Here is a 25,708-nt window from a genome sequence, read left to right on the forward strand (position 1 = left end):
AAGCTTTAAGATTAGTAACTTAATCTACTGCTAGGCGGTGCTACATTGAAAAATATCCTTCTACTACTAAATCAGTGCACCGTAGGTATTGTAAGAAAGGTCTGTAGGCATATGAGTCAGTAGGTAGTAAGCAGTCGAGAGCATCATAAGCCTCAATAAACTAGCTATACAACCTAAATCCTTCGTATAGTGTTTTCTTTGTGAAATTTCTCTTCCAATACTTACAAAGAATAAGCCAAAGGCTACATCTCAGCCAAGCATTCAAGAAGCTGAGAGAGACTTTTTAAGCAAAAACCTCTACAACAGCCATTATCAGGTATAACTTCACCAAGAAGCCAATCTCTCCCCACCTCTTAAGAAACTGGATCAAACTTTGTAGTGGCTTCTATCAGAGACATCAAGGAAGATGGAAAAGTTCTAGAGCTGTCTATCAGCGATTACATTTGTCTGTCTCTTGCTTAGGCCTATTACGCCAAGGCTACTCTCGCTATTGACTACTCTCACTATCCTCACTACTCTCACTACTCTCACTATCCAACACTGATTCTACAAGAGTTCAGGGGCAAGCCAAACGGAGCTTGGACCAGGATCTTGGCATGGAGATTGAAGATCGAATATCAGAACAGTTACGCGTGCTGAGGCAAGTAGCATAACCGACACCGCAGGCTTACTGGGTTTGGAGAAGACCATGCCAGAATCCACTAGAAAAAAAGCGGCTGATGCCCAACAGATTGCCCAAGCTCAACTCCATGACGTCCCTACAATCTGCAGACCTATGAGACAGGCAAACCTTCCTTTGAAATCCCGAATCATCTTGGACATAACAATCCCATCAGCATTGAGTTCATCAAACTTATCTCGGATCCCGTTGCTAAAGAGAAAGGGTAACACTTTCCAGTCACTTGCCAGCAAGCTGGACCCAACTACGACTAACAAGTACCAACTATCGGACGAAGTGGGACATGGCACCGTCCCCGAGGACTTACCCAGCAGCCACGCGAAGAAATCCTTCTTTGCCTACGTTGCACAGCTGACTCTGTCAACAGATACTTCAGACGAGAAATAACTCTCTGTGAAAGAAACATCTTTCAGTGTTAAAAAGGGAGGTTCTAATAACAAAGAGCCACAAACTATAACCTCCTCTCTCTCTCTAGTGGCTCGAAAGGCTAACCTTCTAATAAGTTCAATAAACTTACAGCCATTTATTTTAAATTGCAGTTTCAAAAGTGCATGTTCAACATTTTCTGGTTCGAATAATAATTGAGACATTTTTTGATTTGTAATTTTCGTAAGGAGTTATATTGATGCAAAGCTTGTCAATACTGCAGGCAAAATTTTTTTTCAGTTTAAATAAAGTAGCAAACTGAAATTTTATGAAAAAATTTTTTACCAGTAGCACATAGACCGTTAATAAAATTTTTTTTTTGCACTGTCACGTATTTAATTAAAAATTTTTTTTTTTTAGTTTTCACGTAAATAATATAACTAACTCTATACTCAAATGCTATACGTTATGCCACTTGTGTCATATATTTTTTTACTATGATTTACAAGTAAGAGTTACTTCAAAATTATTCATGTTTTACTATTTTACCAAATAATTTTGATAAACTAAGTGAGTGCGCTATTTTCTTAATTAGTAGTAAAATTTTCTAGAAAGTAATACTTATTTTTAATTTTAATTTTGGTACAAAGAATAATTTCTGGGAATAAAAAGCATACAAAACATTATCATTAGTAAAATAATCTCATAACAGTCACTGTTTCTTTAAGAGTCTTATTAATTTAATAACCGTGTTTTATTGAACTCACACTTACAGTCATATTTTTTTTTTTTTTTCATTTTATTCAAAAAGTTTTATTCATTTTTCTGTGTGGACTAATTGACATTATTTAAACCATTTCAAACTATCAAAAAAGTTTTCCAGTCATTTACGGATTCATTCAATTTTCTTACTTTGTCAATAATTTTCTACTTATTCTTAATAATTATTTACGTAACAAGTGCAGAAAAGACGATTTCCCGCACGAGTAGTGATTGACTTACACGAGTGCCGGAGTTGACGGGAACAAGTACCAGTTGAGCACACGAGTGCGTAGCACGAGTGTGATCGGAAGGTACGAGTTACCGTCACCGGCCACGAGTGCGGGAAATCGTCCCGCACGAGTTGCGTACAAGTTTTTTCGCAATGTGTGAGGAAAATAGGTACAAAATAGGTTTGAATTTTGATTTCCAGTGTGTAGCAAAATTTTTTCCGGTGTGTGACAAAACCTTTTGAAAATCGATTTTCCACAATAATACCAGTGCGGAAAACATCCATTTTCTGCACACTGCTGCCAAAAATAAATTTCGTATTTTATTTACAAAATTCGCAAAATACCTACTGACTGACAAAATTTAATATTTTATTACTTACTTTACAACTTTTAGAAAAATTGAAGTACCTTTATTACAATTCTAAGCAATACGGTGATAGAGTTGCATTTTCATAAACAGAACTGTAATGGGGTGAAAGGGGCAGTAAAAAATTGTAATATTGCCGAGGGGGGACGAGGTGCGATAAAAAGATCTGATAACTCTTCAAAATAATTTAATGTGCATAAAATATTTATTATTTATTTAAGCGTATATCAACGCTTCAGACAAAGACTGTGCCCAGATTGGCTCTCGATAAAAAAATATGCCTTTTCGACGTCCGGGTCAAAGATTATGCTATTTTTTCCAGTCCAAACGGACACTATGCTGTTTTTTCGGTCTCAGACAGAAACCATGCCCTTGTTTTAAGTTTGGGTGAAGACTATGCCTCTTATCTAAGGCTGGACGAAGACGATGACCTTTTTCTAAGTCAGGTTAAAGAATATGCTTTTTTTGTCCCAGACAAAGACTACACTTTTTTTTCAAGTCTGGGTAAAGACTACGCTCTTTCCGTGTGTTCAGAAAAGACCATGCCTTTTTTTTGGTGGGACGAGAACTATGCACATTTTTTCTAAGTATGGGCTACAGTTTTGCCTACGTCCAGACCAAAACTGAGTTAAAAAACAGCCAAGTATTATTTACTGACCTCTTTCCTGTTGTACTTCGCCTCTAACAAAAATGACCCATTTTTATGACCCTAGATACAGAAATATATATATATATATATATATATATATATATATGTGTGTGTGTGTGCTTGTGTGTTTGTGTGTGTGTGTGTGCGTGCGTGCGCGCGAGTGTGTGTGACAATGCAAAAATGGCCTGCATGTTCCAAGATGCTCTCGCTGTTGCAACTCATATACATAGAGCAGACATTTAAAGTTTCTCTAAATTTATTTGTTTTCTAGAGCTGTAAATACACTGAGAGGATGAGAGGAGGGCACTTACGGACAACCATCTGAGTCTTAAATACGCAACAGTGCCAGCAAAAAAAAAAAATGTTTACACAACCACCAGGATAAGCTGAAGCTGCTAGATTGAAAGTGACTGTGAGGGAAGATACATGGCAGCTGCAGTAGTGGATATCATCGCCCAAATAATAGCTTATGAGTTCGTCTAAAGCTAAACGCTCTAGTAAAAGTTCCTGTAATTTTTTCAATTGGCTTTGGAATGCGTAAGAAAGAGAGAGCTAAGAGAGGGAGAGAGAGAGAGTTTTTAACAGGTGCGTATAGTATAAAGAGGAACAGAAGATTGAGATAGCGAGAGAAGTGTGTGTGTGTGCACAGTCTAGAAATTGCTTTTTTTTTAAGATAACGATAACTCTAGGTCAAGGACAATGGCGTAACTATAATAAAGATCAGAGGGTAAAAGATAAAAATCAAGACAGAGCGAAGCTATATAATAAAAGTCCAGCTCAAAAAAACTAGACATTATCGCGTTAGGTTGGACTTTCAGTCGTTTGGCCAGGAGATAAGGATAAAGAGAGAGAGAGAGAGAAAGAGAGAAAGAGAGGTAGCGTGAATATAGACGAGATGTAATGTATGAGAGGCTGTGATGCTTACATCACCATTATTTTCGTGAAGAGAGAGATAGTACGTATAGAATCTTTGAGCAGAGCAGAGAAAGAGTGATCAGGATAGAATATAGAGAGTAAAAAAAACAAATAAAGAGTAAAGTTGATAAAGAAAGAGAGAGAAAGAGAAGGAAAGAGAAAAGATGAATAGAGTAAAGTGGAGTGTGTGTAAGTATAGGTAAGTTAGCTGAGGACTAGAATGAGCAGAAGCTCCTCCGAGCTCAGAACAAACAGGTTGTGGTAGACGTACGGTCATGGTTCGTATGGTGTCAGAAAAAATTGGTGTGGCATAGTTCAGGTGACGATGTGAAGCCTAGTGTTATTCAAAGTTAAATGGGATACAGTCTATTAGTGTTGAGAAATTGAATAAAAACATAGTTGAGGAAATCTATCTGTTGCATAAAGTTAATAGTTTCCCCCGTATAAGGGAAAAACTCCTGCGTACATCCCCCCTTTTTAATAAAAAACCTAAGGTGCACAAGAAACAAAGGTGACGTAGGAGAGCAAAAATTGGCATCACTGTATTAGCATTTTTTTTATCTGTAAGTACAAAAATAATTTTTAATGTGTTTTTAGAAAATGACTTTTGTTGACACTTATTTGCATGGGACAAGGGGGGTAAATAAGTAATTCTGACAAATCAGGAGTTAAGCAAATGTCTGCATAATTGTACCATGCAATTAACATACATCTTAAGCGTGAATCAAATCAGCATGAGTTACTTGCACTGAATACATATGTATACTTTTTTTTTTTTTTTTTAAATTATAGTGCTTTACGTTCGGCTCCTATAACGGTCACTACACAGGGCACTTAGCACTTTGGAGAAGGTAGGGAAAAGGGATTTAGAGGCTTCTCATTACTAGGAGGGGGGTAAAGAGAAATTAGGCAATTATGCTGCGAGGAGGTCGCCTAAACCCTCCTCGAGGAGCATTGTGTGGTGAAAAACCACTTGTGAAATATCACAGAGGTACTTGCCCGAAAAGTCGCACTGGCCAGGAATCAAACCATGGTCTCCCGCGTGCCAATCCACGACCTAGCCAACTGAGCTACCGCGCGCTCCATATGTATACTTGTAAAATAATATTTATATTGAAACAGAAATGGTTAAGTCCTCAAAAGAAGCTTGATTAAGTGAAAATAAGCAAATGCCTACACTATACTGTAATACTCTAATACTCTTGACTTTCAAATAAATAAAAAAAAAAAATTAACAGTAAATGCAAAAACAAACTAAATAAGTACACAAAGTAAGAAAGGATTATTAAGATGAGAAAATTTAAAAAAAAATTAAAATCTACAGCTCACAATATTTATGTTTATAAAAATTAGTATCTTTTTGTTACATAAAAAATTCATTTTTTAAAGTTATACTTCTATAGACAAGTTATTTGTAAAGGTTAATCAGCGAGTCATGACTTTGACCTGGAAAAAAGGGTGATAGAAGTGGATTTTGCTTGATTTTCCTCCTTCACCTCCTGCCTGTGGCATACTTCTAGTCTCCTCTGTACCACATGACGTTACTTAACAATACCAAGCCACACACTTTAATTCTATTTTTTCAAAATTTCCTTTAACCAATTCCTAAAAGAAAAAAAAAAGGAACAGTTTCTAAAGAGAATTAGGCCCTGGACCTTCTGCACACTAGTCGAGGCCCTTAGTCACTCTGCTACCAACAAGCCCAATATATAGGATTCAACTTATGCACGTTGTAGCGCAGGTCATAACTTTTCTTATGTTAATTTTAATCTTATGTGTAATAATTTTTTTGGTTTACTTATAAACTAAATTATTTTATTTAATTATAAAGTTCAGAGTAATTAAAAAAAAAAAAATTTTTTTTTTAATTGAATATTAGTATACTTTAGCAGAGCCCATTTCTCATGTATTAATAAATATTGACTTCAATTTTTTGGTTTGTTATTTTTACAGTTAATAAATAATAGTTTACACAATTTCTTATACTTTTTCAAAATTTTGAAAAATTAGAGAAAATTTTTTGTACTGTACTAATACAATAATTAATTTTTATTGTGCTTTGTTCCTTAACAATTTTTTCATTTGTAATTTAAGTGTTTTTTTGACATGAGGACGTTCTATACATTGTTATTTAGGGAAAAGTTCAGGAAAGTTAGTAACTTAGTAAATGTTAGCAATTGTCTTACTCATGTGTATGTATTTATATTTGCTTTTACACACACTTCATGCCCTCTTTCTAAATTAATTTTAAAACCAACTTGTAGGTCTGTTTAAAAATTCGATAGGTTTATCGAAAAGAGAATAGGTTAATCTTTCATACCTAAAAAATTAGGATATTCCTGCAAATTAAATAAATACTATTTAACATAATTTTTTTAGGAGAATACTTGTGAAATATCGATTTTTTAGAATGTAACATACATTTAATAATGGTACAATCGTAAGGTATACTACAAAATGGTTTTTAAATTACTTCTTGAGTATTGAATGTGGACTACGAATAAACGTGGGATCGTTTGTGTTAAATGTAAGTGTGATGTTACAGATCTTCTCAGCGTTAGCAGTAAAAAGTTATTCTGAAATCACTGAAAAATTTGATGAAAGCCCACAGTCTTGTACTGACCAGTCTACATATGACTTTCATTCTAATGTGCCGTAATGTATTTTGAAAAATTGTAAGTTTATTAAATATCAATTAAAATCACATTTAATTTACGTAGGTATACTGATTTCTACGATAACTACACCAACTTCTAACACAATATTGTTTTATACAAGGCATCTTTATACTTGATATTGTATTGTTTGTCATAAAATTTTAAAGAAGTACAAGCTTATACTTGGGTACCCAAGCACCCACTGTCCATTGATTTAGTTATCACGAAATATTATTCTAAAAAATTTTACAATTACACAAGTTTAATCTTAAAAAAAAATTTAGAGTCTTTTGTACGAAACTAAAATTAATTAGTACATTCAAATTTATAAACATAAACTAGATAGCAGAATCCAATCGTTTTTCAGGCTTTAAATTATACCAAACCCACAGTACCTATAATTTAACAGCACGTAAAATTTATCCCGTAACAATTAAACTGCCCCCAAGGTGACCAAATTCACTCCATAGAAAAATGTTGACCAAAAATATTTGAATATATGTAAATAAAAACTAAAATAGATACAAAAATTATAAGGGTAATAAAGGGGATGTATAAGGATTTCGAAGGTATTGAATAGATAAATGAAGATGAATAGAGGTAAAGGCGAATGTTCTGAAGTATAGGAAATAGCAAGAAAATAAAAAAGCAATGTATTTTTGAAATGGTAGGTAAGAAATAAGTAAGTTCTAAGAGATATATAAATTTAGTTATAGAGAGTAAAGAGATGAAGAAAAGTTAGAGGCTGAATCTCTTGAAATAAATGTTGTTATACAGTATCACGTCTATTTATACACACATATATGTGTATTCTAGTATTATATAGATACATTAGTTAATATGTACACACGTCTTTCTACACCCTGATGGTACCCTTACAGCCTTCCTAAAAATAGGGATCTAAATTTACTCAAACAGAAATGTGTTAAGCCCTGCACTACCCCGACTATTTTACAGACACCTCACAAATTAATTGAACCCTTGCATAACCCCACTACCACTCACGAAAGCTTGAAATATTTCCAAGAAACGTTACAATTATCCAGTTTTCTAACGCCTCCCCCCCCCCACTTCCATGGGCTCTTGACACCCTTTACAAAATAAAAAAAATCTCTTAACATTTCTTCATAAATGATTTTTACCTAACAACAAATTTGTAAGATATTTGCAAACTACTACAAAAATTATAATAAGAGGTTAGGTAACAAATATCAGAGTTTTTTTTATAAATTTGATGGATTATGTATTCGAAAAAACCTCAAAGCCTCAATTATTAAAGAATTTATGAAATAAACACGTAAGTAGTATGGTTGCATGATTAAACTACAGTGTGGACAGAATCTCAAAACAAAAAAATAACAAGGCATAGTTCATAATACTATAAAAAATTATCAGCCTTAAAAAAGGCACATCGCATACATGTCACAACAATATCGAAATATTTTGTCTAAGCAATAAGAACTTATTTTTGTAAACGTTTTTTTTAAATTCTTTTTTAACACAATCAGCAAGAAAAGCACTACTGGTATCGTCCTTCTTCAATCCATGCCATTAAGTAAATTTACTTTTGGCGTATTGATCGTCAATATTTTCTTTAAAGAGTTTTAAAGTAGATTTATTTTCAATGCAAGAAGATTGAATAATTTTGATGAACATGCACACAACTTTAGAGACAAATAATTCAACTAAGTTAATATTTAGGTTTTGTAGGCTTGATAATAAATATAACATAGTAGAATGTAAGCTTACGGTTTTTGGGCTTAATAATAAAGCCAAGTAAAAAGCTTTCAGAGTAATCTAATAAGACATACTCATCATTAGTTTTTAAAGTCGGTAAAATTCGGTAAAATATACACTCGCAGTATGTCAGGCAATCTATAAATATTAATTTAAAACATTATAAAACACCTTTGTTAACATTTAGTATAACATATGTTTTCTAAAAGCTTACTTCAGACGATTGATGATAAGACTATCTATCTGTCTATGCAATTGTAAGAAAGTGTTTGCATGTATCTCCTATTTCTTATGACGTTTCAAATATTGACTTTCCTTATGTGATAAAATAAGAAGATTTGCTCGATTATATTCTACTTTCACATTTTATTATACATTTAGTATGATAAACTCTTTTTTCTTTTATTAAATTTTAATTGGAATAAGTAAATTCTACTGAGATAAACTTCCTGCTGGAAGCCTTATAAATATTGTTTTATGATTAACCACATTCAAAAGGCAAGAGTATTTTAATTTTATTATACTTTCTGTGAAGAACAAACATTTAACAGCTAAATAAACATTATTTTTATTACTTACCTGGTTCTGTACGTGGACCTGTCTAAATTGGCAATAGTTCCACAATTTGTATTCTTGTTTAATTACGTAATATTTAAATTTATGTATGTTTCAGTATCATATTATATGTATTGTCGGTGCGATAATTTATTCGAGTATAAGGTTTTGCTCAATGATTTTGGAGTAACGCTTAGCGCGTTGGTGAGACGTGGGGTCAAAGGATAGTCGAATCCTTATACAACTTGACGTGACTGCTGTACAGTATTCCGATGCAATTACTTGTGGCGTGCCTGACATTTGTTGATATTACCCAGAGTGGCATACTAAATGGTGTTCCATTCGCGATTTAAAACACTACCGGTTTTGTTACGAGTAAGGGTAAGTTTTTAGAGGTTACGTAAAAGAAATCGATTGTTAATTTAATTTATGACCCATCTAGAATCGACTAAAACCACCACGAGTTATGGTATTTGTTCTAGCTTTTGCGCACAATTAAATATATTACTTAACTTTCGTGGGTTCTGGAGTACCAATACTATCGCGAGTAATGGTGTGCACGTTTGTTTGACTATTTCTCAGTATTCTACGGGTACCACTACTGTAGTGAGTAATGGTGTGGTTGTTACGAAAAGATGCACAATTTAAAGACGAATAAAATAAGCCCTGTTGAATCGAAATTGGCCTTACTGTTTTTCCGCAAATTGCGAAAAAGTGACTATTTCACCCTCTTTTGGAATTTTATAACTGGCGTTCTAATAAATATTTTGATTTAAAATTTCGACAGAACATGGGTTTTGTGATTCTTAAAAAATACACAAAATTTTTAAAACGAACGACGTAAGCTTCCTGCAAACCATCAAATAAACTAAAAAGTCCTTCCAAAATATGGCTCTAAAACGTTGTTAGACTATGTGCAACAATTTTTTTAAATGTTTTCTTTTAATATGATATTAATTAAACACTGGTTAAATTTTTGTATCTCTAGTTTTTCCATAAGTACCCTAAAAATGTTTTGGAAAATACTGTTTTTCGTAAGGTACCAGTGGCGACTAGCGGCGGCGCTGGATTGAGCACACCGCCGATTAAAGCCACGCTCACTTCATTGCAGTGCCATACTAATCCAGTGCCTCCGCTAACACATTACGAAAAAACAGTATTATACGACACATTTTAATGGTTCTAACGGAAACGTTAGAAATAAGAGAATTGAACTAGAGTGAAATTAACACCTTATTGAGAGAAAAATTTTTGAAAAATTGTTGTATGTGGTCTAACAACTTCTGTAGAGAAACTTTTTTTAAGTCCTTTTCTTAGTTTATTTGACGGTTTGCAAAAAGTTTGCACCCGATCGTCTTAAAACTTTGTGAGTTTAATGAGAATCACAACACTCATGTTCTGTCGAATTTAAAGGTTAAAATATTTATTAGAACGCCAGTTATAAAATGCCGAAAAACAGGTTAAAATTGGCATTTTTTGGCAGTTTGCGGAAAAACGGTAGGACCGATTGGAATCTAACAGGACTTATTGGGTTCGTCTTGAAATTGTGCTTTTTTTTGAAGTGGAAAGTATTTTTGGCTGGATTATAGCTTTTCCAATAGAATCAAAAATCCTGCTTTAGCCAATTTTACAATTTTTTTTGGACCATTTGCTGACATCTTTTTTTTCCAAAAGTCGTAACGTTTGCTATTAGGTTCAAAATCTGTATGGTACTAACTTGCCATTATAATAAAATGTATTAGTTATTCGCATAAGCTCCTTTTACCAAATAACCCCAGGCGTTGAATGTCAACTCTCATAAACAATATTATCTTTAATCATAACACAAATGCCTATCACCTAATGACCCATGGCAAGCTACTCTAATAAATAATATTTATAATCAACGCCAGCTCTAATCACCCTCTTATCACCTAGGGTGCTTACTGGCCATTATGATAAATAACAAACTCTAAAATAATATCACAAGTGCCTAGTCTATCACTCAATGTTCCATAAATAATGTAGTTGCTAGTAAGAACCCTGGGTCAGTTAGTCATAGATGCTTATGTTAATTATCAACATTCTACTCATAAATAAATAAGCCAATAAGTACCCCGAGTCACCTTGTAATAGGCTTTTTTGTTATTGAGTAACATAGTATCATTTTATAAGCACTCGTGTCCTAACTTTGCATTTAATCATTAATATAGTTACAAGTAAGCATTTCAAGTCATCAGGTAAAAGGCGCTCGCATTTTTATTTATAATTTTATCATTTATAAGAGTGGCCAGTAAGCACCCCACGTCGTTAGGTAAAAGACGTTTTTGTTATTATTTAACATTCCATTATTTAATGGAGTGACCAAATGAAACTCCAGGTCATTAGGTGGTAGGCACTTGTGTTGTTACTTAAAAGTTTATTATTCATTAAAACAGGCCAGTAAGAATCCCGGGCCATTAGATAATAGGCACTTGTGTGAATAATTAATAATATTTGTTAGAGTGGCGTGTAAGCGCTTCGAGTTAATAGGTTATAGGCCCTTGTGTTATAATTTAAAAATTAATTATACAATAGAATGGCTGGTTAGCACCCCATTGGCTTATAGGAGCTTATGTTATTATTTAACATTACATTATTCAAAAGAGTTTCCAGTTAAAGCCCCTGGTCATTAGGTAGTAAGCGTTATAGGTTAAGATTACAAAGCTTACTACTTCTATAAAAATGGCTGGTACCAACTCTAGATCATTGGGTGATAGGAATCTGTGGTAATAACTCATATTATTTATGAGAGCTGCTAGTGAGCACTTCGAATCATCAGGTGATTGGCCCTTGTATGATTATTTAATATTTAATTATTCAGTGAAGTGGCTAATTAGCATCCTGGGTCATCGGGTGAAAGGCACTTGTGTTATTATTGAAGAGTTTATTATTTATCAAAATGGCCATGAATCATCCCAGGTTATTGAGTGGTAGGAGTTTCCGTTAATAATCAATCTTATTTATTAAAGGGCCATTTAGCACCCCGCGACATCAGGTAAAAGGCGATTACGTTTATAATTTATATTATTTGTTGGAGTCGCCAGTAAGGGCCCTAGGTCATGAGGTGATAGACACTTTTGTTATTATCAAGGATTATTATATTTATTAGAGACCCCATTAAACGCCCTGAGTCATCAGGTAATAGGTGCTTGTGTTAATAATTAACAATTATTGGAGCGACTAGTAAGTGCCCCGGGTCATGGGGTGAAAGGCACTTACTTTAGTAATTGATATAATTTATTAAAGTGGTCTGCAAGCGCCCTAAGTCATCACGTGACAGGCGCTAGCGTTATCATTTTACATTTTATTATTTATTTTAGTGGCCAGTTAGCACCTCATCTTATTGGGTAATAGGCATTTGTGTTTTTATTAGAGAGTTTATTATTTATTAGACTGGCCATTTAACGCCCTGGGTCATCGGGTAATAGGTGCTTATGTTAATAATTAATATTATTTTTTACAGTGGCAAGTAGACACCCCGGGTGCTAGGCTAATAGACAGTTGTGTTATTATTTATGATTTTCTAATTTATTTAAGTGGCCAGTTAGCACCCTGGGTCATTGGATAATAGGCGCTTACTTTAGTAATTAATATTGTTAAAAAGAGGGATCAGTGAGCGCCCTGGGTCATCGGGTCCTTATTTGCGTTGTCAATAATTTATCATTTATTAAAGACGTCAGTAAGCGCCCTAGGTTATCGGGTGATAGGCGCTTCTGTTATTATTTAACATTTCATTCTCTAATAGAGTGGACAGTTAGCACCCTGGGTTATTGGGTAATAGACATTTGTATGATTATTTAAGAGTTTATTGTTTATTATAGTGACCAGTTAGCGACCTGGGTGATTGGGGATGGGCATGTGCGTTATTGTTTTAGAATTTATTATTTATTAGAGTGGCAAGTTGGTGCCAGAGGTCATTGGGTGATAAGCATTTGTGTTATTATTCAAGAGTTTATTATATGTTAGAATGGCCTGTAAGTACACTCAATCCTTGAAGAATATGTTTGTTAGAATTTGTGTCCGCAGAGTTTTTGTCAGAATTTTTGTCTTTTAAATTTTTGTTCATGACTCGATGAATTAAGCTAACCCTACTTACAAAAGGGACTTTGTTTTAAGCGAATCTTCCACAATACGGTACACTGTTTTATTTTATGTTTTCTATAACAATATAAATTACTTTTGCGTACCTTAGCATCCCATGCTAAGTGAAACCAGGTGTTACCTAATGTGCAAAGTCTAGCTTCTACGCTGAAAGATAATTTCTGTAGGGACCTTCAAATAATTCAGACAAAAAATAGCGGATGATTTTATGTATTGATAAAGTTTTTTGATTTACAAGAACTTCGAAACTCTGTTCCGTATTTTTACTCCTTATTAGAAACATGAGAAAATGTAATCTAAATTTGCCCCTTACACGTTAAAAAAAAAATAAAATTTTTCTTTAAGGCGCACCATTAAAATAAGTTTTTTTGGTTTCTGTACCCCCGGAAATGAGGGAAAAATCGTGTCTCAGAACTTAATGCTTCGTGACACAGTTTTTTACGGCACACAAGATTATAAATATCCAATTACCGAAAGTAAAAAAGCCGGAAATACTGTCACATGTAAAATTTTGGAACAGCACTGATTTAAATAATGTTTCTTATTTTGCATTCTGTAGACGTTCAGGAACATTAATGACTACTGACCCTTGCGTTACCTTAAAATATTAGATGATAAGGGTGAATTAGCTCCTTCAACCCACCCCCATGAAGTGCAAAACCAAGAATTATTGAAAAAATATTTGTTAGTTTAACGCAGAAATCGTCTCTCGGGGGTTTTCCAAGTCGCTGAGTATGAATTCAGGGTCCATTTATGTACAGGAGTGGTTTCAACCCCTAAGACCACCCGTAATTATAGGAGATCGTTTAAAAAGTTGTAATTTGACCTTGAAAATTGTCTCTCGGGGGTTTTTGGAGGTTTTCGGGGAAATCACTTCCAATTTATTTAAGTTCCGAAAAAAACATTACAATAAGATTATAAATAAATTAATTATCGTACATTAAATGATTTACGTAATTAACGGTAAGTGTTACAAATATTACCATGGATAATTACGGATTATAAATAGTACACGAATCGGCCATTGTAGTTATTTTTACATATTAACATTCACTTGTTTGCAAAAAATTTTTTTTGCCCGTACTTAACGGCTTATTTGTTTTACATAGTTCCTGTGTTGGAAATATATTGAAAGCTCTATAATTCTTTGGCCAACAGAATTATTTATTTTTTTCTCTAAAAATTTAACAAGTAATGAATTTTTTTTATTTTCAATTGCTCCAGGATACTACTGATCGTTAATTACTATCAGCCACTCTCCAGTTTTAAAACTATTAACTGATTCAAATGGTGAAATATGATCTTTATTAACATTTACAACATTTTCTTTTATGTCATACGTTACTATACTGTCAATTTAATAATGTGTACAACCAGTTTTAACTTTACAAATAGAGCACGACAAGTAGTTGAATGATAGGCTTTTGCTATTACATTTGGACTACATCACTTAATAAACTTTTAAAGTTCCTTGAACTGGTTTTAAATTATTGGGAACAAGAATATCAAAATTTTTATTGTCTTTTTTATCAATAGAAATTGGATTTATTTTACTGCTTGATTTATTGATGCAGTCCACCATATCTTTTGCACATAAAATATCATGGCCAAAAGCCACATGTCTATCAAACATTTGTTTGACTGAGCCTCCAATCACATCGGCTAAACTTTTGCCATGATCAGCAGCTGTATAATTTCACGTCACGCTTGATGGATTAAGTTTGTTACAGAAATAATGTAAGAGAGAAAAAACAAATTTATTTTTGTACTGTGTCGACGGACCATCAGATTAAAAATGTATGTATACTACTAGACAGTTGCTCTACCACTTAGGCTACCGAGAAGCCGTGCATTCACTCGCACCGTAAGTTTAGATAAACATAGTAAACAGGAGGTTGTGTGTTCGATTTGCACCCGGGGAGGATTTTTTCTCGTTCTTAATTATTTCTCCAAAGGAAAATTTCTTGAAAAAGAAATTATGTGGATTTGTATTATCAAGTATTTTCTATATCTTGTATATTGAGAAAGGGCATGTATGGATGGTAATAGAGAGTGCTTGTATGAAGAGTACCACCATCTATACATATGCGCCTATTGATACAATGATTAAAGTGTATCGACGTTTGCTTGTATACCTATTGGACGTATTGAATTCTTATTTTTATTGTAATGTTTATTTACACAATTAAAGCCCTTGCTCGTTACATGATCACCTACAGAATCTATAATTAATTTTGAAAATTTTTGTTTTTCTTTTGGTTTCAAACATGATGGTTTTTTTTTTTATTGTATGTAAAAATTTTTTGTAACTCATAACTTTTTTTTGGCAAAATCTTGTTGGTTCTTTGAGATTGCCTTAGTAATTTTATACATTTTTTCAAACGTTGGCTTAAAACTTCGCATTTTTTCCTTTCATTTTTAACTCTGTTTTGAGAATGACATTTTCGCGTCTCAACTTTGACTCTACTGCACGTGAATCATTTGAAGAATTCTTTAAATCCAAGTTTTCTTTGCTCAACAGAATATCTTTGCATAAATTCATGTCTCCTACATTATTTATTTCTGCGTTGTTTGACAATCTTTCTACATTCGTTCTACGTGAAATATTAATGTATAATTAAACAAAATACGAAAATCATCTAAACTTTAAACGATGAGAAGCTGTTTATAAAACAAAGAATACTTTCTTACCTCTTGGTGTGTTTCGTTTTTTCTAAGTATAATTTTTTTAACCGACCTTTTTCTCCATCTTTCCTACATTTATCACTGATGCGTTTTGTTTGCATCGTTAAACGTTTCAGCGTAGTTTTGATATGGGTACTAGCTCTCTCATTTAATTAGTCTTCATGTTATTTCATGAGTACTTAAATAGCTAAATAAGTATCTATTGTACAAAGATAAACACAAACCGTTATACCAATTCCAGACAGTTGTATCACAACAAACGTAAGATAAGGTCAGGTTGGAAATATTTATATAGCAACGCCCTTAAATATAAGGAAACAGAAGCGCGTATAATTTCAAAATATCGAACAGCGATTTATTTCGATAATTTTATAAGTGAGCTAAACCCTTTTCAAAAAAGTAATTGTAATACAAATGGACCTTGGATTCGTGACCAGCGACTCAGAAAACCCCTGAGAGACGATTTTCAAGGTCAAATTATAGTTTTTTAAATAATTTCCTGTAACTAAAGGTGGTTTTAGGAGTTGAAACCACCCTTGTACATAAATGGACCCTGAATTCATACTCAGCGACTCGGAAAACCCCCGAGAGACGATTTCTGCGTTAAACTAACAAATATTTTTTCAATAATTCTTGGTTTTGCACTTCATGGGGGTGGGTTGAAGGAGCTAATTTACCCTTATCATCCAATATTTTAAGGTAACGCAAGAGTCAATTGTAATAAATGTTCCTGAACGTCTATAGAATGCCGGATAAGAAACATTATTTAAATCGGTGCTGTTCCAGAACTTCACATGTGACAGTATTTCCGGCTTTTTTACTTTCTGTAATTAGATATTTGTAATCTTGTGTGCCATAAAAAACTGTGTCACAAAGCCTAAAGTTCTGGTACACGATTTTCTGCTTGTTTCTGGTGGTACATAGAGCAAGAAAAAATTTATTTTAAAGGTGTGCCTTGAAAAAAAATTTAATTTTTTTTTTTTACGCGTAAGGGGCAAATTTGGATTGGATTTCCTCACATACACGTTGAATGAGCTACTGTAATTTTTATCCATCGTAGGTTTACTAGACTTCTTGAGCTTTTCGGAAGAAGAGCAATAACAGTATTATAATACTCCTTTTCTTTGTAATAAATAAGTCTGTTCTACGATGTATCTTTTATCGTCTAAGAATATTCTTTCTAACACCTTCATTTAACATAAGTAGGAAAATAATGTATCCAAACAAAAGATCCATTAACTGTTAAATGTGAATAAAACAAAGATTCATATTTTTTTTAATTAATGTCCTTCGTGAGCGAAAAAATGTTTTTTTCTTGGTTTGTTTTAAAAGCTGCACTCTACTGGTAAAGCTTGTTTTGAGTTGTTTTATAAAAAAAAAAAGAATGATACTTTTTCCAATTGTTAAATATTGTAATATTAGTTATAAATCTAAATGATTATTCTTGCACGCTCTATGTACGTGGCTTTGATATTTATAGTAAGAAAAATTTTTTTCTGTGAATTAGAATATATTTAAATAAATTTTGCTTCAAACAAGAGTACATTCAATCAAGTACAAGCAATTATACGTACTTTTATATCAGATATCAGTGACCTCTAATTTATAAATCAGTAAAATTTAAAAGACTCACTACGTGTATGACATTAAGAAGCCTGTTCTAATTTATATTGTTTGTTAAAGGTATGATTTATAATTTTCATAAGATTTTTGTGAATTTTTTCTAACTTCACTAAAAGAGAATACAGATTGCTTATGAACCATGTAGCAGGCATCGTCTTTTTAGCTTTATGCATAGCTGTTACACATTGACTTAAAATCATCATAGCTACGCTAAATTAAATAACCACTGCTAGGAGCTTTGTATGTTGATATGTACCCTTACTTGTAACAGACCGTAGGAAACACTCAAAATCTGAGTTCTCAATGGAACGTTATAAGTCGTTGTCAATAAAGCTTTGAATTTCAAATAAATGCTTGTATTCATTTTGATTGTTAGTATTATAATACATTTTTTAACATTTCCACAACCAACTTTGTGTGCATTTAATTTTTTATTCAGTTTGAAAGTAGTAAAAGCAGCAATTATATGGAAATGTTATACGGTTATGTGCAGACAGCAGTTTGCAGACAAAAAAGGTTAAATTTTTTATCCAAATAGAGTAAAATAAAAATTATCGATAACGTGCTTTTTTTTCAAGTGTCAAATAACTCAAAATATTAATCTGCTTTTCAAACTCAACTTTATTTCTTTGTTAGATACAACTTTATTGATTTGTTAGATATAAATATGCTTATAAAAAAGTTTCCTGATTATTTGTTTTTTACAGATAGTATAATATAATTAAAGTATTCTTGTCTTTTGGGTGTCGTTAACATATAACATTATTTTTAAGGTTTGTAGCAGGAAGTTTATCTCAGTACAATTTACTTATTCCTATTAAAATTTTTTCAAGCAAAAGAGTATTGATCAAACTGAGTAAATAATATAATGTGGACGTTGAATATGATCGAGCAGTTCTTCTTATTCTATCACATAAGGAATGTCAAGTTCAAAAAATGTCATAAGAAATAGGAGATATATGCAAACACTTTCTTACAATTGCATAGACAGATAGATAATCCTAACATCAAGCGTCTGAAGTAAGCTTGTAGAAAACATATGTTATACTAAATGTTTACATAAAATTTTTTAATGTTTTAAATTAATATTCAAAGATTGACTGACTTACTGCGAGTGTATATTTTACTGAATTTAAAAACTAATGATGAGTATGTTTTATTAGTTTACTCTTGAAGCTTTTTATTTAGATCTTTGATTAAGCCCAAGAACTGTAAGCTTACATTCTACTATCGTATATTTATTATTAAGCCTATTGAACCTAAATATTAACTAAGATGAACTATTCGTTTATAATATTGTGTGCATGTTTATCGAAATTATTGGAACTTCTTGCATTGAAAATAAATCTACTTTAAAACTCTTTAAAGAAAATATTGACGATCAATACGCCAAAAGTACATTTACCTAATGGCATGGATTGAAGAAGGACGATACCGGTAGTGCTTTTCTTGCTGATTGTGTTAAAAAAGAATTCAAAAAAAACATTTAAAAAAATAAATTCTTATTGCTTGGACAAAATATTCCGATATCGTTGTTACATGTATCGATGTGCCTTTTTAAGGCTGACAATTTTCTGTAGTATTATGAACTATGCCTTATTTTTTTTGTTAAAAGATCCTGTCAACACTGTAGTTTAATCATGCAACCATACTTCTTACGTGTTTATTCCATAAATCTAGATTTACCCCCTGGAATAAGTATATAATGTACAAAGATTCAACCGTAATATAATTAAATATACCATAGAAATTTTTTACCCCATAAAATACATTTGTGTTAAACGTTTTTATTTATTATCGTATTTATTGTTATTTCGACAGAAACTGATAGAAAAGAAATAATACAACTTAAAAAATTAAAGCTTACCAGCGGAGATAAAGTGTTTATTATATAAAATTATCACACATGTAATGAAAAGTGTTATTTTTTGAAGAAGAAAGTGGGGACTATCCATTTTTGACCCTGCAATAAAGTCATCTTACAAAAAAAGTGAATAGTAAATGTAGAGAGTGTGGAAAGGCTCTAAAGTAAAGTAACCCATATTGACCCAAAAACAAAGTTAAGTATTGTATCTTTACAAAACATTATAAGATTTTGTCATGGGATGTGTAGAGGGGTTATAACTTCATATAAATCTTTTATAACATGATTTTACAAAGAAATTTAAAGTTTTTGTGAGGGAGCTCTGAGGGATTTTTAAAGAAGCACTTATAATCACAGGTAGTTTGGGGAGATCCTGCAAATTTGTTGTTTGGTAAAAATGATGAAAAAATGTTAAGAATTTTTTATTATTTTGTAAGGGGTGTGGAGGGCCAATGAGGGTATGGTGGTGTCAGAAAACTGGATAATTGTAACGTTTCTTGAAAATATTCTGAGTTTCTTTGAGTGGTAATGGAGGAAGTGAGGGGCTTAATAAATTCGCAAGGTAACTGTAAAGTAGTAGTAGAGGGTTGTGAAGGGCCTAACATATTTCTGTTGAAGAAATTTTACATCTTTATTTTGCGGGAGGCTGTAAGGGGACCATGAGGATGTAGGAATATGGTTGTATATATTTTATACCATTTTTGTGTGTCAGAATATACATATGTGTTTATATAAATGTCATTTTATATTATAAGATTTGTATCAAGAGACTCTGCCTCTAACCTCTTTTAAGCCTCAAATTTCTCTTTCTCTCTAACCTTTTTTTTAAGCCTCTGTTTAGAATAATTTTTACTATTTATCCTCAAAAAAGTATTAAAAAAATATTTTTTCATTAAATTATTTTTGTCTTAACCATTATGAATGTATATAGTAGAATAGAAAGTTTATATGTATACTTGATAAAAATTGTTTAACTCTATAAGTGTATGTGTACGTCTTCCTATGAAATAATTTTTTCATGTAGTCTGAAAGTAAAGTGTACCAGCTTGTTTCAGATTAAACTGTATAAATTAATATTAAAAATCAGGTTTCATATGCAGTGGATACTACTACAAGATAAAACCTGATTTTTTTTATCAAAAATTTTTAGCATCTTTATCTATTAGCTGTATTACATTTTTATTAAACTATTTATTTTAGTGTATTGTTTTTTAATTGCAAGAAATTTTGTGTTAACAAAATTTTTACCAAAACTTTCTACATTAAGTTCGATAATTAAAAATTTTGCAGTTATAACTGTACTTACTTTTCAACTTTCATAATATTTCAAAATTTTTTAATATATTTTAATAAGTATAATTCTACAGTTTCTAAAAAAATTGTAAGGTCTCAATAATTCAAAATAATAAAGCCTAGAGTCCTTCTTTAATTTTTTCAAACACTGCTGACATCTTTTTAACTGAACGAGATATTTTTATCAGAATTACACTTACTTTTAATTTCAAATTTTATTCGTTAATAGCTTCTATTTCTCAGGTTTTAGTTATTTAAATGATATTTTGCTCATTTTTTAATAAATATAAGTTGTTAAGCAGTGTGTTGGTAGTAGTTTGTATTAAAACTATTGCAGCTTGTAGTTTCTGTTTATCAGACTAAGTTTAAGCCAGCAGTTGACTAAAACTGTTAGCTTCTTTAAGAAGTACGTTCCTTATGTCCATGAGCTATTTTACTATCGTGTTATCATTTATTTTTAAATTGTCTTTAATTTGTTTTGCTCTGCATTTTAAGGTATTGTGTGGTAGTCAAGGTTAGTTCCATTTTTGGACCACTTAGTAGGTTAAGTTCTAAAAAAGTGAGATTGTTAAACTGTTTATACAGCTGCATTAAGTGTATAGTAAAAGGTGTAGGGAGGATTGAAAAATCTAATTTGTCAATGTAGGAGAGTTTTGTAAAGCAATGGGACACTGTAAGTCTTGTATGTAAAAATTGAAAATAGTGTCCTTAAACGAAAAAAACGAAAACATTTGCTATCAACAAAACAGATGTTTAAGAATTTAATTGTGCATGCTAAAGCAAAAACTGTAATAACTGTAATACGAAAGTATTTATTTAAATTTTTGCTGTACATGCAACTGTGTCCAATTCAGTAATAACTGTAATTGACGTCAAAAAATATGTACAGCTTACATTCAAGCTAAAACAAATAAATCAAAAAGATCGTCCATTTTGTATCTTAAAATTTTTCTTTAAACTCTAGATAATTATTTCAATAATAACTGTTTACATATTTTGTATTGGTACATTACTTAATTATCGTTGAAAGACAAGGAGAAAAATTTTACTTTAAAAGTGTGGAAAATATTTACATGAACTTTTTTGAAATGTAACTATACGCAAATACTAATATGTCTGACTTTCAGTGCATTAACAACATACATTCAAACTTTCATAGGTATATTATTAGACGTTTTAGTGGGCAGTGTATATGATAATGATATAGGAAAATTGTATGAGTCAAATACGTTGAAAATTTAGGGAGCTTGTAGGAATAGTAATAAAACTAAACGGATTAACTCACTGGCTTATAGCTTAATTTGTTGCGGTCGCAAACAATAATCGTTTATTTCTTGAACAGCACTTCTTCAACTCAAGTGTGGCTAGTTTTCGACTCTGCGGTTGGACAGCCTCTGCGTCATCATAGCTTTCCCAACTGAGACCAGTCTTCTCCCACACTCCTTCGCCCCTCTTTGCCCTCTCACACATTACATGGCTTCTTCTCTTCAAACTTTTATTTATTGAGTATAGCACTATCCTTTAGCATGTAGAAGGATCGTAAATAGGCAAACATTGTTACCTTTGGAAGTGGATAGTCTACTACATAATTTCAAAGAGAAACAGTTTTAAAATAAAAATGCTAAAACTTTTCTCAACATTTATTCGTATACAAGAGTTATTAAAATGCTTAGTACCCTACATGGATGACACAGCGTCTTAATACTCTGGTTACTCGGGATAAGGTTCAGCACAAACTTCGCCCAATGTGAAGCAATTAGCATCTTGACTTGCATGCAAAGCAAAGTATATTTTTGTTAAAAAAAGAAATAAAAAAAAAAATCTGTACACTCATACAAAGGTTGGTATGCACTATTTATTTATCAACGCAAGAAAAATATCGAAAATAAGTATAATGTACCCAGTATGAGCTCCACTTAATCTTCTCCACAACATTCATGCCAAAACTAGCTCAGTTTAACTTTTCTTTTCTATGTACTATAACATGTAAGACGTGTAATAGCATAGCTCCGTATTCCAAGGTTATCTTGAGTTTATAAAAACGCCTATCATTAGTCACATAAGAAAGAGAGAGAAAGAAGAAACCATTTAAAGCTTAGAAATATCAGGGATATATTGTACGTTTGAATGGGTTCAGGCTTACATCGTCTCTAATTATTTTTTAGAAGTAGTTGTATACTCTACGTTTAAGTTTATTGCATTTAAGTTTATTTAATTTATTTCTCCACTTTTGAAAACATTTCTTTGTATCCATTGTATTCGTAACATCTTTTCAATTTTATTTGGATTTCGATTTTGTTAAAGTATTTATTAGTAACTCACTCTTTCATCAAAGTAGACATATTAAAGATATTTGCAATGAGTTTACTTCTTTTTCGCATTCAAATAAAAATCATGTTCCTAAGACAAAACTTATTAAACTTCCAATCTAATTTTCTGTATCCTTTGTTTCTTTTTCAAAAGTTGATAACTTTTAGTAATAAAGGCATTTCGTTTGCTTTTTAAATTAATACTAATTATGCTTTAATAAGACGGTGTAATGTTAGAGTATCATTGATCAAATACTTTCAAGAAAAAATAAGCAGTTTGGGAAAGAAAGTTTTATTTAAACCATTTCTTTAGTATAATACTGTTGAATAGCCATTTTACAGAATAACATTGAGCCAGAGATAAAAACAGTTCCACAACAAAAGAACTAGCCCTATAAAAAAAATTTGAGTTTTGCAAATTAATCCTATTAGAAAGGTAATGCATATGAGGCTTAAATGATGACATTCCTTATTAATATAATGATTACTTTAATGTAAATGTAATTAAGTTTGTGAGATGTTAGAAAAACACAGCACACTTACTTGTCATTCAAATTTCCAAACATATATACGCCAACTGGACCACCAGCATTTAAAGCTACTAGACCAAGAGTAGGATAAATTTTATAATCACACACCAAATTAAACTGAAACAAGAAATATATAATTTTGTAGGTGAGACGGAATTAAAAAATGTAGTGAAATCATGCTTCTTAATGTTAAATAGTGAACGCGAGAGAGAGCTTCTTTAAGTTCTTAAGCATCTGATTCTTTGTTAAAAAACTAATTTTAAAACATAAGTACTGTATTACAAAGAAAAGATTTGGTTGCGTTAATGACCACTGCAATATAATTAAAACCTTCTTTTTATCTTGTTTTAACATAAAAGGGTAAAATTAATCTAGCTTTTTTTTGTTTTTAGCCAAGTTGAAAAAAAAACTGCTAACCACAGTAGACGCTTATTTTTTTTATTGAAACCTTTGATTATTATTTTTAGAGAAACGTGTTCTCTTTGTCTTGGACTGTAAAAATTTTTGAAGGGATTAGATTATGCTTATAGCTACACACTATTTAAACAAAAATTTCTTATGTTGTATGAAGAATTTTCCATTCAATATTTTCTTATAAATTTAATACTTATTTCAATAATAATAATTAAATGCAAAAAGTTATTTGAATTACTTTTACTAGAATGACAAATATTATTAATACAGTATGCTTAATAAGTTTATAATGAAACAAGAACCAAGCTGAACTACTTCATATTTTAGAAAATCACCACTGTATTATAATCATCAATTTTATGAGTAGCTAGGACTAATGGATTTCATACAAAAGAAAAAAACCTTCTAACTCTTTTTACAATTATTCTAGAACTTTTAGGGCCAATAAAACTCTTTAATATATGGATGTGATGTAGTTGTTAATTTATCATAACTGTAAGCAAAGAATATTTATTTAAGTATAAAGAATCGTAAGTACCCTTTATTCGGTAAATCATTAAACACCCACCTTTATTATTTTTGAAGCTGTTAAAAAACTTTAAATACCCTTTATTGAAATGACAGTAAAATTCTTCTAATTTGAAGTTAAAAAAAATATCGTATAAGCACTCGTTTTTAAATTTGAAGTACCTGTTACGTTTGAGTCATTTTCTACTAGTCTTGACTATATACAAACAGTCAATATCAGATGTAGTTTTCAATTTGATTACACACCTTGAAAAAAAAGAATTCTTGATCTTACTTCCCAGAAAACCCCTTAAACTAACTTATGAGAAAAAATTTCCCACACTTTTTCTTAAACTTACTAAAAAAATCTTGTAAAGAATTGTTTCCCAACACTAAGAAAAAGACAAGCCTTTATCACAAAAGACTACAACTACAAAAATAATACGACTTATAAAAGTTGTTCCTACAGTACACTCACTATCTTTATTACTCATAAAGTTATACGTCTGTGTTGTTTTAAAAAAATGTTGGATATATAAAGAAAATAGATTTACGTGCAGTAATTCTTTATAAAAAACGCTATGTTTCAAGCTTTTTTCTGAGTTTTTATCTCCAAGGTTTGACTACAACTACAACACAAGATTTTTTTTTATAATCTGATTGATGCCACAAACTTTCTGTCAAAGATTTTACCTGCAAACGAACGTTATTTAGAAATTATTTTTTATTACTATACAAAATTTTCTATACAATCTGAACTTGAATTAGGTAGAAGCTAAAATGCAAAAAAAAATAAAAATTGATAATTAATGTTATAATGAGTTTTGTCAAGAAAAAAGTTTTGAAGTTTCAGGTAAATAATAATGAATTATTTTCACAAGGAAGGAAAAAAAGTGTATTCTTGAATAGTCTAATATTTTGCCAGAATCAATTAAAATTGCTTAATCACTTAACTTTTTATTGAATACATTGATATATCTTATGATGTTTTTATTGTCAAGTATTGCCTGCACATATAAACACAAGAGCTGTTAAAGTTTTTAATCCACAGATTTTCTATGGCTTTTAGGCTGTAATTGTTAGCATAAAGTGGAGTGAGAAATTTGAATAAAAATTATTTAAAAGACACTCGATATAGACTAATTTTTTGTCTTTTTTATGCTAAGGTAAAGAGCTCGGTAGATGGTGACAGAATAATTTGACACATTAGTCAATAGCCATGTATTTTGTACTGCTATATATCCAGGTGCTATGGGACTTTTAATGCATTAGCATAAAACTTATCGTCTACTTAATATCCATAGATTAAGGTATATCTATTCACAGGGAAAGACTGTATGTGTCTTCCTCGATATAGATATACAGTAGACCTTATTTGTTTTGTCCATGAGCTAGATTAGTGTCTATCGCCACTTCTCAGAGAGCTGATAAGCTTATAAAGCCT

The 25,708-nt window shown here is 31.5% G+C and overlaps 1 protein-coding gene across 1 annotated transcript in view; it reads right to left on the reverse strand.

The window, feature by feature from the left end:
- CarT (Carcinine transporter) overlaps positions 1-25,708 on the reverse strand; it is a 1,715,434-nt gene that overhangs the window by 1,318,447 nt on the left and 371,279 nt on the right. Inside the window, exon 4 of the mRNA XM_089592391.1 lies at positions 23,357-23,460. Within this exon, the coding sequence (XP_089448517.1) occupies positions 23,357-23,460 (104 nt within the window). The remainder of the gene's footprint in view (positions 1-23,356; positions 23,461-25,708) is intronic.

Source organism: Copidosoma floridanum, unplaced genomic scaffold, assembly GCF_036245765.1.
Source record: "Copidosoma floridanum isolate Cflo_tuat_1 unplaced genomic scaffold, Cflo_Japanese_pri ptg000016l, whole genome shotgun sequence".
Taxonomy (NCBI): Eukaryota; Metazoa; Arthropoda; class Insecta; order Hymenoptera; family Encyrtidae; genus Copidosoma; species Copidosoma floridanum.